Source organism: Trachypithecus francoisi, unplaced genomic scaffold (genome assembly GCF_009764315.1).
Source record: "Trachypithecus francoisi isolate TF-2019V2 unplaced genomic scaffold, Tfra_2.0 Lachesis_group5, whole genome shotgun sequence".
Lineage (NCBI taxonomy): Eukaryota > Metazoa > Chordata > Mammalia > Primates > Cercopithecidae > Trachypithecus > Trachypithecus francoisi.
In genome coordinates this window covers 58,736,914-58,758,172 of record NW_022681470.1, presented here as the reverse complement: position 1 = coordinate 58,758,172, position 21,259 = coordinate 58,736,914, and the positions used below count along the sequence as shown (strand labels likewise).

Sequence of the window (21,259 nt, the reverse complement as noted above, 5' to 3'; positions counted from 1 at the left end):
CCAAATGTATTTTTTTTTTTAGTAAAGACAGGGTTTCGCCATGTTGATCAGGCTGGATCGAACTGCTGACCTCGTGATCCCGCCCACCTCGACCTCCCAAAGTGCTAGGATTACAGGCGTGAGCCACCGCATCCACCCTCTTTCTCTCACCTCTTTTCTTTTCTTTCTCTCTCTTCTTTTTCTTTCTTTCTTTTTTGGTACTTTTGCTGTCAAATGTGGATTAGTGCTATCTTATTCGTCACGTATTGTGAAGCGGTTACCAAATACACGTAGCTCCTTTAGGGCAAACAATGTCTCAGTGATTTATAATAACCACAGTGCCTGGAATGTAGTAGATGCTCAGTAAATGTTTGTGAAATGAAACAGACTGGGCCATCTGGAGAGCCATGACCAATTTGGAGCCCTCGATTTCAGAGACATTGACCTCTCACAGGCCTCTCCACTAATGATGACCAGAAGGTGTGAAGTTGTTTGGCTCGGAGAAGAGGGGACTTATGGGGACCAGGCAAGGCGTAGTGGCACGCACTTGTAGCCCTAGCTATTCAGGAAACCGAGGCGGGAAGATTGCTTGAGCTTAGGAGGTCTAGCCCGCAGGGAGCTGTGATCATGCCACTGCACCCTAGTGACAGAGTGAGACACTATCAAAAAAAAAGGCGGGGACCCATGGAGCTTTTAGTTTACTGTCAACAAAATCCCAATCATGTGATGGCTGTTAAAGTGCTCCTCTCCATTCTGTACGTTTGTAATTGAATTTAAAATATGTATATATTTATTTTACGGAAAAGTCAATGTCATAAATAATGGAAGAGGCTGGGCGCAGTGGCACATGCCTGTAATTCCAGCACTTTGGGAGGCCGAGGCAGGCAGATCACGAGGTCAGGAGTTTGAGACCAGCCTGACCACCATGTTGAAACAAAGTCTCCACTGAAAATACAAAATTTAGCCCTGCGTGGTGCCTGTAATCCCAGCTACCCAGGAGGCGGAGGCAGGAGAATCGCCTGAACTTGGGAGGTGGAGGTTGCAGTGAGCCGAGATTGTGCCTGAGCGACAGAGTGAGACTACATCTCAAATAAATAAATAAATGAATAAATAAAGGAAGACTGCAAAGAGGAGTGAGGGTCTCTCCAAAAGCTTGGAAATAAAGTAAGCAGATGAATCGAACCCTCCATGGAACTAAAGATTATCAATAAATGTGTCTTGCATGTGAGAATGGTTCATACTAGTCTGATTTGGGTGTGTAAGTTGGAGAAGACGCGCTCGGAATGTGACTGTAATTAAGAATAGTTAACTCTATTGTACAGGCTGAAGAGAGAATGTGGGAGAGGGGACATGGAGGAATTTGGAGGGCAAGAATCTGAGGTATAGTCAGCACTGAAGACCTGGTGGGTATAAATATTTTAGTAACTAGAGGTTTGCACTCTCATGGGGCAAGGATATTTTTTCTGGTCTCAGCAGGACACAGATAAAATATCCCTTAGCTCTAGCTACCTCCCTTTGTTCTTATTCCGTATTTATTATGCAATCTTCTTTTTATTTGGCTTCTGAATAGATTTTGATATAGGAGAGAATTCCCTGGCCTGTGTTTATAACTATTCTTCTCCACTTGGTAGTTAATACTGGCTTATGAATCTGCCTCTTGTGAGGTCAGTTATTTTGACTAAATCACCAGGAATAGTCAGGGTTCTCCAGAGAAACAGAGGATATATATACACACACATATATATATCCTATTGTGTGTAAATATATGTATGTATATATATATATATATATATCTCCTTCTGGTTCTGTTTCTTTGTCTCTTTCTCTCTCTATATATGTGTATATATATATGCCAATATATATAATTATTTATTTATTTTTGAGTTGGAGTCTCACTCTGTCGCCCAGGCTGGAGTGCAGTGACATGATCTTGGCTCACTGCAACCTCCGCCTCCCAGGTTCAAGTGATTCTTCTGCTTCAGCCTTCTGAATAGCTGGGACTACAGGTGCGCACCACCACGCCTGGCTAATTTTTGTATTTTAGTAGAGACGGTTTCACCATATTGGCCAGGCTGGTCTCGAACTCCTGACCTCGTGATACGCCTGCCTCGGCCTCCCAAAGTGCTGGGATTACAGGCATGAGCCACCGCGCCCAGCCTATTTATTTATTTATTATGAGTAGTTAGCTCACATGATTATGGAGGTTGAGAAGTCCAATAATCTGTGTCTGCAAGCTGGAGATGGAGGAAAGTCAGTGATGCAGTTCGGTCCAAGTCCAAAGGCCTGAGAACCAGGGGAGCTGATGATGTAAATCTCAGTTTGAGGGCAGGAGAAGGTGAAATGAGATATCCCAGCTCAATAGTGAGGCAGGAAAAGAGGGGCAAATTCTTTCCTCTGCCTTTTCAATGCCCAACCACACTGAGGAGGGCAATCTACATTGCTGAGTCTACCAATTCAAATGCTGTTCTCATCTGGAAACATCCTCATGGACACACCCAGAACAACATTTAATCTGGGCACATATGGCCCACTCAAGTTGACACATCAAATTAACCATCACAGTGATAATGAGTTTCCGAGTTTGCAAAGCTGAAGTCCAGTTTCCAGGTTGTAGTTCTCCAGCTCATTTAATTCCAACAGTCCGTATCCTAAAGGAGTTTACTGCTCTGGGAAGCCCTGCTCCAGCGGCCAAAGAAACTTTGAGCAAAGAGACTTCTCACTCTCTGCTGTCTTCTAATTGCAACAGATAACATTTTTGGCTAGGCAAGGCCCAGGAGGAAGATGTCACATCTCCTCAAAAATAATCACTTCCATTTGGTTCCAGGGTGCTAAGTGAAGAAACCTTTTGAAAAGGGTGCAAAAGAAACCTTTTGAAAGGATTAGAAGGATTGCTACTCTACTGTCCCCCTAGTGAGTCTTAAATAATTTTGAGGGACTGTGGTGGTCCTCACTGATGGAATGGTCAATGATACAAAGGCATAATAGAAGAAAGCAGTGGAGGTCCTTGACAGAAAACTCACCATAAAGGTGAGGGGAGTTTGAACTTCGGATTCAATATACCAGTGTATATTCTATTGGAAGTTACTGTTCTGGGCTCAAGATAGGACTGCTGCTAGAGCCCCATGTGGTCCAGGTACTCAGTAGATTGAGCTCCCTTGAGCCAGAGGCTGCCGTGGTCTAAGGAACTCCATCCACCAAGTCGTAAGTCACGTACATGGCACCAAATCCACAGTCCCACCTGGTCCATGTCGTGGAGAAATTCAGATTGGCATGGATAAGTAAGCCTCCTGTTGGGTTTGGGGTTTTAGTTTGTGACCAGGGCTGATTTGGTAGACAGAGGGGTTTTAGCCTAAGTAACATTGGTGGAGGTGAAGGAGGCAATCTCTTGTTTCTTTGCTGCCCCCTTTTTCCTCCCACTGCTTTCCTCTCAGGAAGACATTAGTCTGGCCTGTGTTCTGTCTCGAGCTCTCCTCTGTCCGTTTCTGCTCATCTCAAGAGTGTTGGGCCAGGCCAGTGGCTTGCTCCCAGAGGCAAAGTCTGCTGCCTTCTAGGGAAACTGTCAGCATCCCCCAAAAGGAAAGAACCAGTGTGAAAACTTCTGTCTTTCATGATCTCTTTCAGGACCCTGCCATAGTCATTCCATGTCAGCAAATCTATTGATCTTTGTGTGTATATACACATACATATAGCTATATAATTTAACTATATAGCAAGCATTAGTGAGTGCTTAAAATATGTCTGGTGCTGCTAAGTACTTTGTGTGCATTATCTTATTTAATATGTTTAATAATTCCATAACTCTGTGAATTAGGGCTTTTTTAATTTTTAGATTATTTTATTGTTGTTATTTTTTTTTTTGAGACAGTCTTGCTGTGTCACAGGCTGGAGTGCAGTGGCATGATCTTGGTTCACTGCAACCTTTGCCTCCCAGGTTCAGGTGTTCTTGTGCCTCAGCCTCCTGAGTAGCTGGAATTACAGGTGTGTGCCACCAAGCTCGGTTAATTTTTGTTTTTTTGTTTTTTTTGAGACGGAGTTTCGCTCTGTCGCCCAGGCTGGAGTGCAGTGGCCATATCTCAGCTCACTGTAAGCTCCGCCTCCCGGGTTTACACCATTCTCCTGCCTCAGCCTCCCAAGTAGCTGGGACTACAGGCGCCCGCCACCTCGCCCGGCTAGTTTTTTGTATTTTTTAGTAGAGACGGGGTTTCACCATGTTAGCCAGGATGGTCTCGATCTCCTGACCTCGTGATCTGCCTGTCTCAGCCTCCCAAAGTGCTGGGATTACAGGCTTGAGCCACTGCGCCCGGCCTAATTTTTGTATTTTTACTAGAGATGGGGTTTTGCCATATTGGCCAGGCTGGTTTCAAACTCCTGGCCTCAAGTGATCAGCCCACCTCGGCCTCCCAAAGTGTTGGGATTACAGATGTGAGCCACTGTGTCTGGACAAGGTGTTTTTTTTTTTTTTTTTAAGAGATGGGGTCTTACTCTGTTGCCTGGGCTCGTCTTGAACTCCTGGCCTCAAACATTCCTCCTATCTCCTCAGCCTCCCAAAATGTGGAGATTACAAGCATAAGCCATCATGCCAGGTCCAGTTTTTTTTGTTTTTGTTTTTGTTTTTGTTTAAGAGACAAGTCTCACTATTTTCCCTAGGCTGGACTCAAAATCCTGGGCTTAAGCAATCCTTCCGCCTCAGCACCCCTAGTTGAGACTACAGACACGCACCACTGCACCCAGCTTGTAGATGCTCTTAATTTCCTCATTTTCCATTGCCTAAGGCTCAGAGAGGTTAAATAACTTACTTAAGGTCACATATTTCAGATTTGAGCCCCTGTCATCTGACTTCAGAGCCTGTAGTCTTATCTGCTATACTATACTGCCACCCTATATTTCTGAAAATGTGACTTTCCTGGGGTCATTCAGCCCAGCTGAGAGCCACCTAAGCATTGATTAAATTGGTTCTGGATCCTCATTCTTCCCCCTTACCCTGCACCACATATTTTGACTGAAGCTTTAAGTCTCTTTTCCTTCTTTTTTCTCCCCATCCCTCTAGCCACAACAGTGCTTGTTTTCCTCTGGGGAATAGACCACGCCAGGGTCCCCTGATATCCAGGATGGATTTGTTTGAGGTGGAATTGGATTCTGAGCTGGAACAACCAGTGGTCCCTACAGAGTGGGTCGGGCAGTGGCCTCTCATTGTAGGGGCTGGAGGTGGCTGTACTCCCTGGCCTCTGGTTTCCCAAATCCTCCAGCTCCAGCCATGATGCCTCTCAAGAGAAGACTTTTGGAGTCTGTGAGCAGTCTCAGGGAGCCCTTGGGGCTCCAGGGAGTAAAAAGCTTCTGACTGAGTCATGTCAGAGGAACCAGCGATTTGGAATTGGGAGGCCTGACGCAGAGAAGATACCGGGGTTAATGTGTAGAAACCTTTGGTTAGGAGGCATGAGTCCTGCCCTTTACATTTGAAAGCTATGGATTTATTTTTTTGAGTGCCTTCCTGGACCAGAGACCACTGGGCCCAAAAAAGAAAACCACTGAAACCAGATGGTACAGGGCTAACCCTGGGGCTAAAGGTAATGATTTGCTTTTAGGCCCTGACTCCTCCTCAGGGAGCAGTGAATATTTTTGGCAAAAAGTCTGAGAAAGAGTTCTTGGAAACCAGAAAGAGAGTTGCTTTCAGCTGACTGGGAGACTAGAGGTTGGCTGAGGTCCCAGAGCCAGGGACCCAAGATGATGCTTTTTTCTAGGCAACACTGAGGGTGAAGGCCAGCTGACCCAAAGGGGGTACCAAGGGAGGGGGTGAGCATAGGGAGTGCCATGTCCACTCAACGTACCTAACTAAAAGCCCACTCCAGCGCGGCTCAAACCCTTTGTTATGCCCTCTGAGATGACCACCCTGACTTCTCCCCGTAAAATCAGCGTGTCTTCCACTGGGTTTTTAACAGTTGTACCTTTCTACAAGACTCCTTGTACCTCTCTAGCTTGCTTCACTTTGCCTTACAGTGTAGTTATTTTTTTTTCTTTACTCCATTGAATTTTACATGTTTAAAGAGAATAACAATGTTGTAATGACAATGTTGTGGTGCCTGGCAGGATGCTATATAAATAGTAGTATCTGAATAAATGTTTGAATGAATGAATGAATGAATGAGAACCAGGTGAGAGAGAGAGAGTGTGTGTGTGTGTGTGTGTGTGTGTGTGTATTTAGAGGGCGTTTACTGTTGAGAGAAAGAAAAAGATGAGCGAAAAGGTGGGATGGGAAGAAAAGAACCCAGGACAAGAGTAAATAAATAATTATAGTCAGGTGTGGTGGCTCATGCCTGTAATCCCAGCACTTTGGGAGGCCGAGGCCAGCGGATCACCTGAGGTCGGGAGTTCGAGACCAGCATTACCAACATGGTGAAACCCCATCTCTACTAAAAATACAGAAATTAGCTGGGTGTGGTGGTGCATGCCTGTTATCCTAGCTACTTGAGAGGCTGAGCCAGGAGAATTGTTTGAACCTGGGAGGCAGAGATTGCAGTGAGCCAAGATCGTGCCATTGCACTCCATCCTGGGCAATAAGAGTAAAACTCCATTTCAAAATAAATAAATAATTATAATAATTACTAATAAATATGGTGTTTACGATGTACTAGGTATATCAATGAATGTTTTCATGTGTAGGACCTAATTTAATATTGACAACAATTATACAAGATTGGTATAACAGTTGTCCTTATTTTACAGATGATGAACTCAAGTCTCAGAAAAGAAGGTAGCTTGCCCAAGTCACATGGCCTGTAAGTAGCAATATGAGGACCAAATGCTGGTCTGTTGGCTTCAAAGGCCCAAGCTCTTCATTGTTAAATCATACTTCTATCCAGTCTCCTCTTGTTGTGTTTTCCCATAGCCCCTGTGCTTGCCTCCCTCCCTCCCTCCCTCCTTCCTTCCTTCCTTCCTTCCTTCCTTCCTTTCCTTCCTTTCCTTCCTTCCTTCCTTCCTTTCCTTCCTTTCCTTCCTTTCCTTCCTTCCTTCCTTCCTCCTTCCTTCCTTTCCTTCCTTCCTTCCTTCCTTCCTTCCTTCCTTCTTTCTTTCTTTTTCTTTCGATGGGTTTTTGCTCTGTTGTCCAGGCTGGGGTACAGTAGCATGATCACAGCTGACTGCAGCCTCAACCTTCTGGCCTCAGGCAATCCTCCCACCTCAGCCCCCTGAGTAGCTGGAACAACAGATGCTCACCACCACATCAGGCTAATTTTTTTTTTTTGAGAGATGGGGGTCTCATTATGTTTCCCAGCCTATTCTTGAACTCCTGGACTCAAGCAATCCTCCTACCTTGGCCTCCCAATGTGCTGGGATTACAGGCATGAGCCACTGCACCTGGCCTGATTTTGTATCTTTAGTTATATCTCTTGCTCTTAGAGCAATGCCTGACATATAACAGGCACTCAATAAATCACTCAATAAATATATACCTACGGACTGACCAATAAATTGGCTATTGACTCTTAAAGTGACAACCCCCAGGTTTCCCTAAAGTCTTCTTCCACTTTTCCCATCAAGTCTGCCTGCCTTCCCTCTGTCCTTCAGTCCCCGCAGTGGGCACCATTCTCCTCTTCAGCCTTAACCTAAAGTTGAACTAGTGGACATTAAATGGCACAGCCAAGTTTTAGTCCCAGACGATCCCTGGACTCAGCGTATGCTGATCAAGTGACTGTCTCTCTCTGGCTTAGGACGGAAAGACGCCAGGAAAGATCGAAGCATCTACCCTGATGGGTTACACCAGAGCTTCTAGAAGGGATTTTGTGGCAGGAGGGAGGGGGGCAGGGGATTGAATGTCTCTGTGACTTGTGCAGGGCAGCATGATGGATGAGCAGTGGAAAGCCCTTCTATGAAACATGCCAGACCTGTTGCAATCATATCTCTCCCGACGGCCCAGAATTCTCCTTCCCTGAAGACATACTAAACTGTGCTCTGGATTTATATGTGGGTGGTGACCTGCCTCTGTGCTCCCAAAGGAGGTCTGTCTGCAGATGCCCAGCAGAGGAAGAAACAGATGACTATGGGGGGAGGTTTGAACCCTCTTCCCAAGAGCCTTGGAACTTCATGGAAAGTGACAGCCCTTTAAGAGTTTCCCAACTTCTGCAGATCCTTCTCTCTTTCCCAAACAACCTGCCAGTTTTCAGTTTTGGTACACAGTGAGGATTTATTCTCTCTCTCTCTCTCTCTCTCTCTCTCTCTCTCTCTCTCTCTCCTGCCTAGCTATCTCTATCTCTAACTTTGTCTTTCTGTCTCTCTCTTAAGAAATGGCCAAAGGACCCTGGAGCCTCTGATGCTCAGCCTTCAAGTCCTCCTTTGCAGAACCTGGGTAGAAAGAAAGTGGGTAGGCAGGGGGTTAGGAGTAACAGCTCCTCATCTTGAATCTAGCCTTTCCTGGAGTTGTATACACCTGGGAGTCCCCCAGCACATTACCAAATACTGTAGAAGGAAGTCCATGAAGCACACATTGACCACAGCCATACGTCCACACGGTGATGGAGTAGTAAAATACGCTCTTGAACGTGCCTGGGTCCGGCAGTTCACCGGCCCTCATGGCCTCGTCCCTGCTTGTCTGGCTCTCCGTGGCTGTGATCTGCTTCTGCCAGCCTACGCATTTTTGTGTCTTTTTCTCATTGCATGGCCCCTTGTCTTTAAAAGGCTAAACTGCTCTGTACTAAATTTGGTCACGCAGCGCTCCAAGATTCCCTGGAATGTCCTCAAGTTTCAAACAGCTCTGACAGCGAGGTAGGACCGCCCCCAGCTTAGGGATTGGCTTCTCCTCTCTGGGCCCGGCAGTTGTTGGGTCTTATTGGCCACTGATTAGTCCAGCCGGGGTCCACTAGCCCTGGACTGCAGGGAGGCTGCTGCTTCCAGTGAACACTTTAGCACCTGTAGCACAGAAGGGCCAAGGAGCTGCAGTCCTCGACCAGCCGGGGGTTTGCTCCTCAGCCCACTCCCTGCATCCAGATCAGCTCACCCCTCTCCCTTCCCTGCCCACCAGGACTCTGATAGCCCCTGGCAGCCATAGCCCATTTTGCCAAGATGTCTAGGGTAGCCAAATATCGCCGGCAGGTGAGTGAAGACCCCGACATCGACAGCCTGCTGGAGACGCTGTCTCCCGAGGAGATGGAGGAGTTGGAGAAGGAGCTGGACGTGGTGGATCCAGATGGGAGTGTTCCCGTGGGGCTGCGGCAGAGAAACCAGACAGAGAAACAGTCCACGGGTGTGTACAACCGGGAGGCCATGCTCAACTTCTGTGAAAAGGAGACCAAGAAACTTATGCAGAGGGAGATGTCCATGGATGTGAGTGAGCACAGCCCTGGAGGGGAGGAGGGAGACAGGGGAGGGCTGGAGACCCTGGCTTCATGATTAGGATGCTTCCTTCCTTAGAAGAAATGTTCTTGTTTGCAAAGGATTTTAATGCTTCAGAACTGATGATTATCCACTGAACTAGCAGTACAAATCTCTTACTCCTAATTTCTGTTTTATAAGCAGAAGTTGGATATGTTGGAGGAACACAACATCCCACAAAATCAAATAGAGCTACTAGTAGAATGGGAGCTGGAAGGTGTTCTTGAAGAGTCCATTGTCAAGTTGACTCCATCCTGGTCCCACAATACCTTTGTTTTTCTCCACTCATTCCATCCTATTGTGAGGAGGCATAAAAAGATAGAGTGATACTTTATGTCTCCTGTCAGCCACCCAAAAAGACAAAGCTAAGCCTTTTTTTGTGTGGGAGAAAAACTCATTTTCAAGTCCCACCCCTATGGGCATCTCACGGCACATGGATCATTTCAGGAGGCTTGGGAGTAAATGAGTTTCCCAAAGCAAAGGGAGACAGGGACCAGGAAGGAGTCTGCCTGGGAGATGTGGCTTAAAGACCCGATAGCTTCAAATTTATTCCCCGGGTAGATGTTTTTTGTTGTGGTTAGTTGGTTTTTGGTTTTGTTTTGTTTTTGCACTCTCCAGAGAAGCCTCTGGAGGGAGCATGCTCTCTTTTTGGTAATTAACTCTTTTACCAGCTAAGGAGGCCACTTTGCTGGGGGATGAAGGTATTCATAGAGGAAGGAAAAGGGGTGACGGTTTTGGAAGCATCTGCCCACACCTACGATGGGCTCAAGCACAACTTGCTTTCTGTTTTCCTGAGTTGGCATGGAGGAATTTTTTTTTTGTGTCACTTTTGCATTTATATGTGAGTTTTCCTTGGACAAACTAGCCTCCAATGGAGTATGACTTTGTGGGATCCCTTTGTCCATGGGAAAGAGTGTTGCATAGGAAAATTGTTCAAGTCTTTGTTCTAGTTCTCTTACTGAGCCACATCTCTTGTACATTATCCATTACATGTGAATTATTGCAAGAAAAAGATCAGTCTCAATTCTTGCTTTTTGTTTTACTTCTATGAAAATTGAGGCACAGAGCTTCAAATGACATGCACAGTCTCACAGAGGAACTGAGAATGGGAACATTATAATCTAAAATGCGTGTGGCATGTGTGGCTGGGTATGAAATTGTGTTGACTGGATAGTAGTACCCATCTCACAGGGTTGTGAATACTAAAAGGGGTACTGCGGTAGAGCACTTAGCACAGAGCTTGGCGTGTCATAAACACTCAATAAAGGCCAGCTATGAAATTATTATTCCATTGGAGTCAAGGAACCCAGAAACTGGTGAAGTGGGCCAAAAGCAAATCTCTACTCCTGCCCAGCTCCTCTCTTCCCTCAGTCTCCTGAGGACTGTGCAAGCCTCACCTGTCAGTTTAATGAGTGGCCCAAGTAAACAAGCAACCCCTGGGTGCTCAGGGTGGGGACCACCAACACTACAGACACAGCACAGTGCTGGGGGCAGGTGGACTCCAGGCTGATGGCCTGGCTGCAGCCCTCACTGATGGTGGCCTTCACTCCCTGTGAAGAACTGAAAAGTGGTTGAAACAGAGAGTAAAGCAAGATGATCATTTACTAAGAACCTTCTACATGCTGAGCGTGTTCACCTTTTCTTTAAACCTCACAATTCCTGGGAGATGGGTATTTTTATTCCTATTTTTTCTTAGAGAGGTTGAATAACCTTCCCAAAGTCACACAGCTAATTAGTTGAGATCAGTGCTTCTTCCTCGCTGCCATACTAGGGTGCAAAAAAGACAGTAATGTCAGTCCCTACCCTGAAAAAATTGTAATCTAATTAGATTCTGTACGAAACACACACGTATAGAACCATCAGTTACAGAGTAGAGACCACAAATTCTTATATTGGCTGAAATAATAGTCTTCTGTCAAATGTTCACCTCCCCACCCCCACGAGTAGGAACATAATTATTAAAACTAAGTGTGGATTAGGGAAAGTAAATCCTGACTAGATACTGGATGCCGTTAAGGAATTTCTGTTAATTTCTGTTAATTTCTTTTAAGTGTGATAATGGTGTTGCAGATATACTTTGTAAAGGATTCTTCTCTTTTAGACATAAATACATAAATATTTATGGGAAAAATTTATTGACTTTAGGAATTAGCCTTAAAATAATCTGGATGGGGGTATAGATAGAACAAGATTGGCCACCAGTTGACAATTGTTGAAGCTGGGTGATGAGTCTACATGGGTGTTCATTATATTATTTTTTCTACTTTTGTATGTATGTTCGAAAATTTTCATAATAAAATTAAAAGAAAGAAAGAAACCAATAGTGGGAGGTCGGCCTTAAGACAGTCTTAAGGTCTGTCTTTTCCCTAGAAGGAGAGCCCCAAGATGCATACTCTGGCTATTGCACAAAGTGAGTCTAGGCTGTGGGAGGGCCCTTGGCCTGCTTCTCCTCCCAGGGTATGGGATACTCCAGAGATCCTCCTGATTGTTTAACCATCTTTTTCATGAATATTCCACCCATGCCTCTTCCAGGTCAACTCCTATTTGTCCTGCCTATCTCGGCACCACTTCCTTCAGGTAGTCTTCCAGTCAGGCACCTGGTCGGAGCGTTCCAATACCAGTCTGTACCAAAGCCCTTGGGACATCACTTTTGTATCTTGTGTGACTTGGAGGGCAAAATGCAAATTCAGGGCCCAGCACACAGCAGGCCTTCAGCCTCTGTTTTGAGTGAATGTTAGCAGGGGATTGGGGAGGGTAGAGGTGGGACTTGGAAGAATTGACCCCAGCTTCTCTCCCTCCCTTTAAAGGGCCAGACCTGTCAGCCAGTGTAGCTCCGCCCTGATCATCCGGGAACTCTCCTTCAGCCCAGGTAGAAGACAAAGCCCCTGGGGAAGCCTATAGCCAACGGTTCAGTGAACCTCTTGTCCTTGCCTCAGGTTTCAGGAACCAGATCCCAACCGGTCAACTTGTGTGTCCTCTTTCCTTCCCAAGTGGGAAAGAAAATCTCCAGCCTGCCTTCCCCTCCCTTCTCCCTGGTGTTACCAGGGGCTGGGGATTAGCGCCTGTACCCAGCCAGGGGCAGGGGCAGCTGAGCTGGGGGGGGTGGAGGAAAGCTCTCCCTAGAGGTAAACTTGAGAAGCAAACCCGAAGCACCCCACTAATAGCGGCTGCTGGGCCTGAGCCCTCCTGACCTTCCCCTCCCACTGCCTGCACAGCCTCTGCAGCCCCCTCCCCCGTCGGTTCTAGTTCACAGTTCAGTGTCCAGGGTATCTCTCTACAGGGCTGGGAAGGCCCGAGGTCGGCGGCCTAAACCTCAGAATGCCCTTTGCAGAGGGCTGGGACTTATCAGGAGTGCACTGAGCAGCACGGCTCAACGCTTAAGGAGATTAACCCCAACTGGTACACACCCAAAATAGCCCTGGAGGCTAGGGTGGAGAGGGCAGAAGAGGTGATGGGGGCCTGTTGACCCAGGGAGGGAAAAGCAGGCACCGGAGAGGGCTAGACTCTGTTAAAATCTCTCCCTGAAAGTTGAAACTGCCTCTATCCAGAGTTTGAAAAAGCAACTGATTGTTTCTTAAACTAGGTGGTACAATCCACAGGTGTTTGTTTTAAATATTGTTCTTACTCATATGTTTTCTTCTGTATGTATGTAATATTTAAAGAATTTTGAGGGCAGGTGTGGTGCCTAATGCCTATAATCTCAGCACTTTGAGAGGCTGAGACAGGAGGATCACTTGAACTTAGGAGCTCAAGACCAGCCTGGGCAACATAGCAAGACCCCATCTCTAAAAAGTTAAAAATTAGATTAAAAAAAAAGAATTTTACCAGCCTGGCCAACATGGTGCAACCCCATCTCTACTAATAATACAAGAAAAATGGCCGGGCGTGGTGGCTCACACCTGTAATCCCAGCACTTTGGGAGACTGAAGCAAGCAGATCACCTGAGGCCGGGAGTTCAAGACCAGCCTGACCAACATGGAAAAACCCCTTCTCTACTAAAAATACAAAATTAGCCAGGCGTGGCGGCGCATGTCTGTAATCCCAGCTACTCAGGAGGCTGAGGTAGGAGAATCGCTTGAACCCGAGAGGTGGAGGTTACAGTGAGCCGAGATCGCACCATTGCACTCCAGCCTGGGCAACAAGAGCAAAACTCTGTCTCAGAAAAAAAAAAAAAATGCCAAGCGTGGTGGCGCATGCCTGTAGTCCAGCTACTTGGGAGGCTGAGGCAGGAGAATCACTTGAACCCGGGAGGCAGAGGTTGCAGTGAGCTGAGATTGAGCCACTGCTCTCCAGCCTGGCTGACAGGGTCAAAAAAAAAGTCAATCTCAAAAAAATAAAAATAAAAAGAATTTTGAGCAAGTGAGGCATTAGTGCCTGCTCTCCCCCTCAGTGCTGCCCTCTGGGTGCCTGCCTTCTCCTTACTGGGACAGTAGGTATAAGAGCTTGGCTGGGCTGTGTGCGATGGCTCACGTCTGTAATCCCAGTGCTTTGGGAGGCCGAGGCGGGCAGATCAAGAGATCGAGTGATCGAGACCAGCCTGGCCAACATGGTAAAACCCCGTCTCTACTAAAAATACAAAAATTAGCTGGATGTGTTGGCACATACCTGTAGTCCCAGCTACTCAGGAGGCTGAGGCAGGAGAATCCCTTGAACCCAGGAGGTGGAGGTTGCAGTGAGCCGAGATCGTGCCACTGTACTCCAGCCTAGCAACAGAGCAAGACTCTGTGTCAAAAAAAAAAAAAAGAGCTTGGGTGGATGGAAACTGCAAGAGGGAGGCAGGACAGATAGACAGGACCAAGGAGCACTTGTAAAATAAGATGACTCACCAGTGAGAGCGGGATATAGATGGTTGAGAGGTGAGATCTGAGTCCTACTAACCAAGTGGAGGTTGCTCCCAGCATCAGAGAAGGCTGGAGGCTTCAGGAATTCCGGGAGCTTCATGGTCCCCAGGCTGGGACAAGAAGGTGAGGTCAAAGCCCTGGTCTTATCTGTCTATCCTCCTTCAGTCTCTCTTTCTCCCCTCCAGGAGACTTTAGAGTATCCTTGTCAGACCGTATCTACAGCTGGTCCCACAGTGTGCAGAGCCCTCATGAATCTCACCGAGAGATAGGCAATCTATACACATGTGTATAAACACACACACACACACACAGCAGGAACAGAGGAACAACACACAGCAGCATGCATGGGGGACAGGAGAGGCGACGCTGATATTTACATGCCTACCAAGTTGGATAAACAGGAATATCCTGAGCCATAGAATCCAGGCCTTTCCAGATCAGGCCCTTCCTTTTTTATTGGACCACTTTTGTATAACCAGCAAAAGAGCAGTGGTCTCCATTCGGTTCATCAGTTCCCCCAACGGCTTGTTAGTGTTTGGGTGGTATGGTGAGACAGAAAGTCCATGGGTGTCTGGAATCAGATAGGTCCAGGTTTGAATTCTGCTCCTGCCCCTTACTGATCCAGTGACCTGGAATAAGTTACCCAAGGAAGATAGAACATTAACTTGATTGAGTGCCTTCTGGTGCCAAAGGCTTTATCAATGCTATCTCATTAACATAGCTTCTTGAGGCCCAATTACTTTACCTGTCAAGTGGGGATGATACAATCACCCTTGAAGGGTTATAGTGAAGATTAAATAGAATGAGGCATTGAAAGTGTTTGGCACATCATGAGAGACCTTCATTCCTCACTCTTCAGAGTTTGTACCCGTGTATCTGCCAAATCGACATTATTTTTTTTTTTTTTTTTTTGAGACGGAGTCTTGCTCTGTAGCCCAGGCTGGAGTGCAGTGGCCGGATCTCAGCTCACTGCAAGCTCCGCCTCCCGGGTTCACGCTATTCTCCTGCCTCAGCCTCCGGAGTAGCTGGGACTACAGGCGCCCGCCACCTCGCCCGGCTAGTTTTTTTGTATTTTTTAGTAGAGACGGGGTTTCACCGTGTCAGCCAGGATGGTCTCGATCTCCTGACCTCGTGATCCGCCCGTCTCGGCCTCCCAAAGTGCTGGGATTACAGGCTTGAGCCACCGCGCCTGGCCAATCGACATTATTTTATCTCTCATGAAGTTTAAAAAAAAAATCAAAACAAAACCAGTGGGAGTGAAGGAATGACAGAGAGGGGAAGGGGAGGAAGGAAAGCAGGGAGGCAGGGCTTATGTAATTACTCGCTGCCTGGCCCCAGCCGCCTGATTTCTATGAGCTTCTGCCGAATTTATTTGATATCCCAGACTCAGGGGCCCAAACTGAGTTTCTGGGTTGGAAAAAGGCAAAGTGAAAGGAGATTAGGAGAAGCTTTCGAGGTGGATTCTCCTTGTCTGCAGGCTTCCACCCCAGCACAAGCTCAGAAAAGCCAAGGCTGCTTTGGGAGAACTTGGTTTCAGCTGTCCCTGGGGCCCACTGCAGAAAGGACAAGCCGGGTTGTCGGGATGCTGTTTACAAACAGCTAGGAATAGAAGCACCTCCTGTTCCCACACCCCTGCACCACCCTCTCCTGGACAGCCCTCAGGCGCCTTCCGATTGTTACTTCAATCGGCCTTCCTTCCAGATCAAGCCAGCAGGGCTGGCAGGACCCCTGCCCCCGAGCCTGGCAAGTGAAAGGTGCTGCATCCTCGGGCAGAAATTCCCAACGAAGATCTGAGTGCAGAATATATGAGTCTAGTGGTTAGAATAGTCTCCTCGGGCCAGCTAGACGGGGGTGCAGATCCTGCTCTGCTGGTTGCTGGCTGTATGACCCAAACAAGCGACTTCACCTCTTGGAGCCTGAGTTTCCTCACCTATAAAATGGAAATTACGGCCGGGTGCGGTGTCTCAAGCCTGTAATCCCAGCACTTTGGGAGGCCGAGGCAGGCGGATCACCTGAGGTTGGGAGTTCAGGATCAACCTGACCACCATGGAGAAACCCTATCTCTACTAAAAATACAAAATTAGCCGGGCGTAGTGGCACACACCTGTAATCCCAGCTACTTGGGAGGCTGAGGCAGGAGAATCTCTTGAACCCGGGAGGGAGAGGTTGTGGTGAGATTAGACGGCGCCACTGCACTCCAGCCTGGGCGACAAGAGCAAAACTCTGTCTCAAAAAAAAAAAAAAAAGGAAATTACAATGGTTTTTCATAGGATAGTTATGAGGTTTCAGCAAAATAATCCACATAAAGCACTAAGCAGAGTGCTGGCTTGGACACCTAGTAGTAAAGGCCCGTGAAAGGCTCCCTTCCCTTCACCCCTATCTGCCCCTCTCATTCCCATTCTCTTCATTCTTTTTATACACAGAATTCATGAATCATGCTTTATGTTTACAAGGAGGGAGGAGGACTCCATTAAATCATTATTTCGCCAGCTCTTTAATGAGTTCCTATTATGTACTTTCTAAATACCAGGATAGAGTAGTGAACAAGATAGACAAAGTTCTTGCCCTCATAGAGGTTACATTCTGTTTGTTTGTTTTTGAGACAGGGTGTCACTCTGTTCCCCAGCATGGAGTGCAGTGGCATCATCTTGGCTCACTGTAACTTCCATCTCCTGGGCTCCAGCGATGCTTTCACCTCAGCCTCCCGAGTAGCTGGGAACTACAGTTGTGCACCACCATGTCCAGATAATTTTTTTGTATTTTTAGTAGAGACGGGGTTTCACCATGTTGCCCAGGCTGGTGTGAAACTCCTGGGCTCAGATGATCTGCCCACCTTGATCTCCCAAAGTGCTGAGATTACGGGCATGAGCCACTGTTTTGTTTTTGTTTTTGTTTTTTGTTTGTTTGTTTGTGTTGAGACACAGTCTTACCCTGTTGCCCAGGCTGGAGTGCAGTGGTGCAATCTCAGCTCACTGCAGCTTCCACCTCCTGAGCTCAAGGGATCCTCTTGCCTCAGCCTCCTAAGTAGTTAGGACTACAGGTGTGTGCCATCACGTCCAGATAATTTTTAAATTATTTGTAGATACTGGGGTCTCCCTGTGTTGCCAAGGCTGGTCTTGAACTCCTGGGCTCAAGTGATCCTCCTGTCTTGGCCTCCCAAAATGCTGGGATACAGGCATGAGCCACCCTACCTGGCCAAGGTTACATTCTAATGGGTGAGATAGACAATATATGTATTTCCATATGCAGATCATATATAGCATGTGTGCATGTAACATATAACATATATCTTCTAAAAAGAGTAATGCCATTTAAGGGAAGAGTTTATGACCAACCATATCAGTGGGGGACCACTTCTGACAAAATAGTCAGGGTCTTCACCACCAAAAGAGGTGACATTAGAGCAGATTCTTTTTTTTTTTTTTTTGAGACGGAGTCTCACTCTGTTGCCCAGTCTGGAATGCAGTGGTGCGATCTTGGCTCACTGCAACCTCTGCCTCCCAGATGCAAGTGGTTCTCCTGCCTCAGCCTCCCGAGTAGCTGCGATTACAGGTGCCTGCCACCACACCCAGCTAATTTTTTTTTTTTTTTTTTTTTTTTTTAGTAGACACGGGGTTTCACCATGTTGGCCAGGCTGGTCTCGAACTCTTGACCTCAGGTGATCCACCTGCGTCAGCCTCCCAAAGTGTTGGGATTACAGGTGTGAGCCACTGCACCTGGCCCATTTGAGCAGATTCTAAATGGACCGAAGGAGCTAGCCTTGGAAAGATGTGGGGAAAAGCTTTCCAAGCAGAGGGAACATCAAAGACAAAGGCCCTGGAGTGGGGGCAGGGTTAGGATATCAGAGGAAAAGCCAGGCCCCATAACTAGAGCAAGAGGAGTGGGGAAGGAGGCTGGAGGAGACGAGGCCTTGGAAGTAAGCAGGGTTCCGATCACGTGGGGCTTTTAGGGCAGCAGAGTTTGACTTTTTATTCTAAATGCCATGAGAAGTCATTGGAGTGCTTTGAGTAGGGGAGACATGTGATCTAATTTATGCCTTTAAAAGGCTCGTTCTGCCAGCTTTCAGATAGACTATAGGAAGGCAAGAGTGCAGAAATGAGACCAGTTAGAAGGGTGTTTCTGTTGCTCAGGTGAGAGCTCAAAGGTGGTTTGATGAGAAATGGAAACTGGCTGATGCACTGGGGGAAAGAGAAGAGTCGGGGTGATCAGTACTGCCTAAGCTATTGGGTGAATTTGATGTCCTTTTTTTTTTTTTTTTGAGACAAGGTCTGGAGTGCAATGGCATGATCTCAGCTCGCTGCAACCTCCGCCTTCTGGGTTGAAGTGATTCTCCTGCCTCAGCCTCCCGAGTAGCTGGGATTAGAGGCACCCGCCACCAAGCCCAGATAAGTTTTGTATTTTTAGTAGAGACAGGGTTTTGCCATGTTGGCCAGGCTGGTCTTGAACTCCTGACCTCAGGTGATCTGCCTGCCTCGGCCTCCCAAAGTGCTGGGATTACAGGCGTGGGCCACCGCACCTGGCCAATCCCAGGACTTTGGGAGGCCGGGGCGGGCAGATCGCCTGAGGTCAGGAGTTCGAGACCATCCTGGCCAACATGGTGAAACCCTGTCTCTACTAAAATTACAAAAATTATCTGGGTGTGGTGGCGGGCACCTGTAATCCCAGGTACTCGGGAGGCTGAGGCAGGAGAATCGCTTGAACCCAGGAGGTGGAGGTTGCAGTGAGCCGAGATCATGCCACTGCACTCCAGCCTGGGTGACAGAGTGAGACTGTCGAAAAAAATAATATAATTTAAAAAAACCCGAAATGCTGGTATCACAGGCGTGAACCACCACGACCGTCCGAATTTGATGTCCTTTACTGCCATGGGAAACAGCAGGGAAGTTGTTGTTTTGGGAGGTGAAGAATTCTAATTTGAACAAGTTAAGTTTGTTGTGCTTAGTAGACCCCCCAAGGGGAAATGTTGGGTTGACAGGAGTTGTGTAAGTGTGGGGCTCAGTGGGAAGAGGGGACAGGAGATTAAATTTGGGTGTCATCAGTCAGTGGATGATACTGAAAGCCATGAGCCTGGAAGAGATCACTTGGGGAATAAATGTGAGTGGAGGCCCCAGCCCTTTGTTATACCCACATTTAGGTGTTGGCAGAGGAGAAGGAGCCAGTGAAGGGACTGAGAGGTAGGAGGACATTCAGAGTGGTTTCACCAAATCAGGTGAGAAAGGACGTCCAGAAGGAGAGCGTGTACTCCACCACATCCATTCTTGCTGAGAGGTTTAATAAGGTGAGACAGATAATCAATCCCAGTAATTGGTAAGATGGAAGCCATTGGAACCTTGGCAAGAATGGTTTCACTGTGGTGAATAGTGGACTAAAAAGAGAGAATATGGATAAGGATTGGAGATGGAGCATCTAGACAAGTCTCTTTTTTCCTCAGTTTTGTTCTAACGGGAAGCAGAATAGTAGGGTGGCAGCTGAAGATAAATGTGGAATCAGGGAGGATATTTTTGAAAGACAGGGAATATTCTAGCATGGCTGATGGGGATAATTCAGTAGACAGGGAGACTTTTCTAACACCAGGAAAGGGGGCAAAAAGGGGTGGAGTTCAGTTGAGGGGTCACGAGTCAGCAGCAGGTGGTCATGTCTTGTATTAGGAGAGAAGGCAGCAGAGATGGACCAAGATGCAGCCAGGTTGATAAGTGTGGTGATGGGAAGATGAGATTTGCCTCATACGTGCAAAGTGCTGCTCTGGAAGGACAGCACTGGTGGCCATAAGTTGATCTGAAGGGAGGAGAAACCAAGGAGACTATGACAATAGTCAGAGGTCAAGCCTCAGGTCACAAGAAAAACGCTCAGTGCTCCCTGGATGAGGGCAGAGAAAACATGAAAGTACTTCCGGATATGAAATCTGGCATGAGAATAGTCAACAGACAACAGCCAGCTGCCAGAGCTGCTTGAAAATCCAGTAGATTTTCACCTCCAGTGCATCGATCTTCTGTCCCTAAAGCCACCCATGCCCAAGGAGAAGGAGGGAGCACACTGGTCCCTTCCCAGCATATGACTGACAGCTGGTGTGGTGGGACAAGCGCTGGACTTGCAAGCCAAACCAGGGGGACCTGGGGCTGATTCCCAAATTGACTATTTATCAGCTGGGTGGCCTCAGACAAGCATTTAATATTTCTTTTTTTTTTTTTTTTTTTATATGTTGAGATAAAGTCTTAACTTTGCTACTGATTCACAAATTTTATTCATACTCATTTTTCTATGTTACCCACAGAGACAAAGACTTTGTTACCCACAAAGCCCTCCCCAATTTTTTATGATTAATGTGTGGATTTTTGTAGCATGCCAGAAAGTATTGGCAAGGCATCTTTATTTCTATTCTGCCTACCTGTTCTATACATTTGTTCATACTTGGGAAAACTAAAGATTTCTTAGCTTCAAGATTTTCTTTTTTTTTTTTTTTTTTCTTTTTTCTTTTTTTTCTTTTTTTTTTTTTTTTTTAATTTTTTATTATACTTTAAGTTCTAGGGTACATGTGCATAACGTTTATATCATGTATAACTCCCCAATGCAATGCATTTAATATTTCTAAGCTTCACTTTATTTTATTTTATTCTTTAATGCCTTGTCTATATTTCATTTTAGTTGACAATAATGTTTTATAACATATTTTATTGGAATATAAAATATTTACAGAAATGTGCACAAAACATAAGTGTAGAGTTTCATGAATCATCACAAATGAACAAGAAATTGAATGTTGTCAGCACCACAGTCCTGTCCCCGCCCAAGCTTCCTCTCCAAAGATAGCCCCTATCTAGCCGGGCGAGGTGGCGGGCGCCTGTAGTCCCAGCTACTCGGGAGGCTGAGGCAGGAGAATGGCGTAAACCCGGGAGGCGGAGCTTGCAGTGAGCTGAGATCCGGCCACTGCACTCCAGCCTGGGCGGCAGAGCGAGACTCCGTCTCAAAAAAAAAAAAAAAAAAAAAGATAGCCCCTATCCTGATTTCTAATCCCCTAGGTTGGTCTTGCTTTTATATATATATATATAAAAATATATATAACATATATAATATATAAAAAT

The 21,259-nt window shown here is 46.6% G+C and overlaps 1 protein-coding gene and 1 long non-coding RNA gene across 2 annotated transcripts in view; both read left to right on the top strand.

Moving 5' to 3' along the window:
• Window positions 1-971: 971 nt before the first annotated feature.
• LOC117074322 lies at window positions 972-6,916 on the top strand. Its single transcript, XR_004433548.1, has 3 exons — window positions 972-1,143; window positions 1,302-1,382; window positions 6,700-6,916. It is a non-coding gene; the product is annotated as an uncharacterized LOC117074322 (long non-coding RNA).
• Window positions 6,917-8,041: 1,125 nt separating this feature from the next.
• Window positions 8,042-21,259, top strand: part of LMOD1 (leiomodin 1) — a 53,476-nt gene continuing 40,258 nt past the window's right edge. Inside the window, exon 1 of the mRNA XM_033195646.1 lies at window positions 8,042-9,291. Within this exon, the coding sequence (XP_033051537.1) occupies window positions 9,031-9,291 (261 nt within the window). The 5' untranslated portion in view covers window positions 8,042-9,030. The remainder of the gene's footprint in view (window positions 9,292-21,259) is intronic.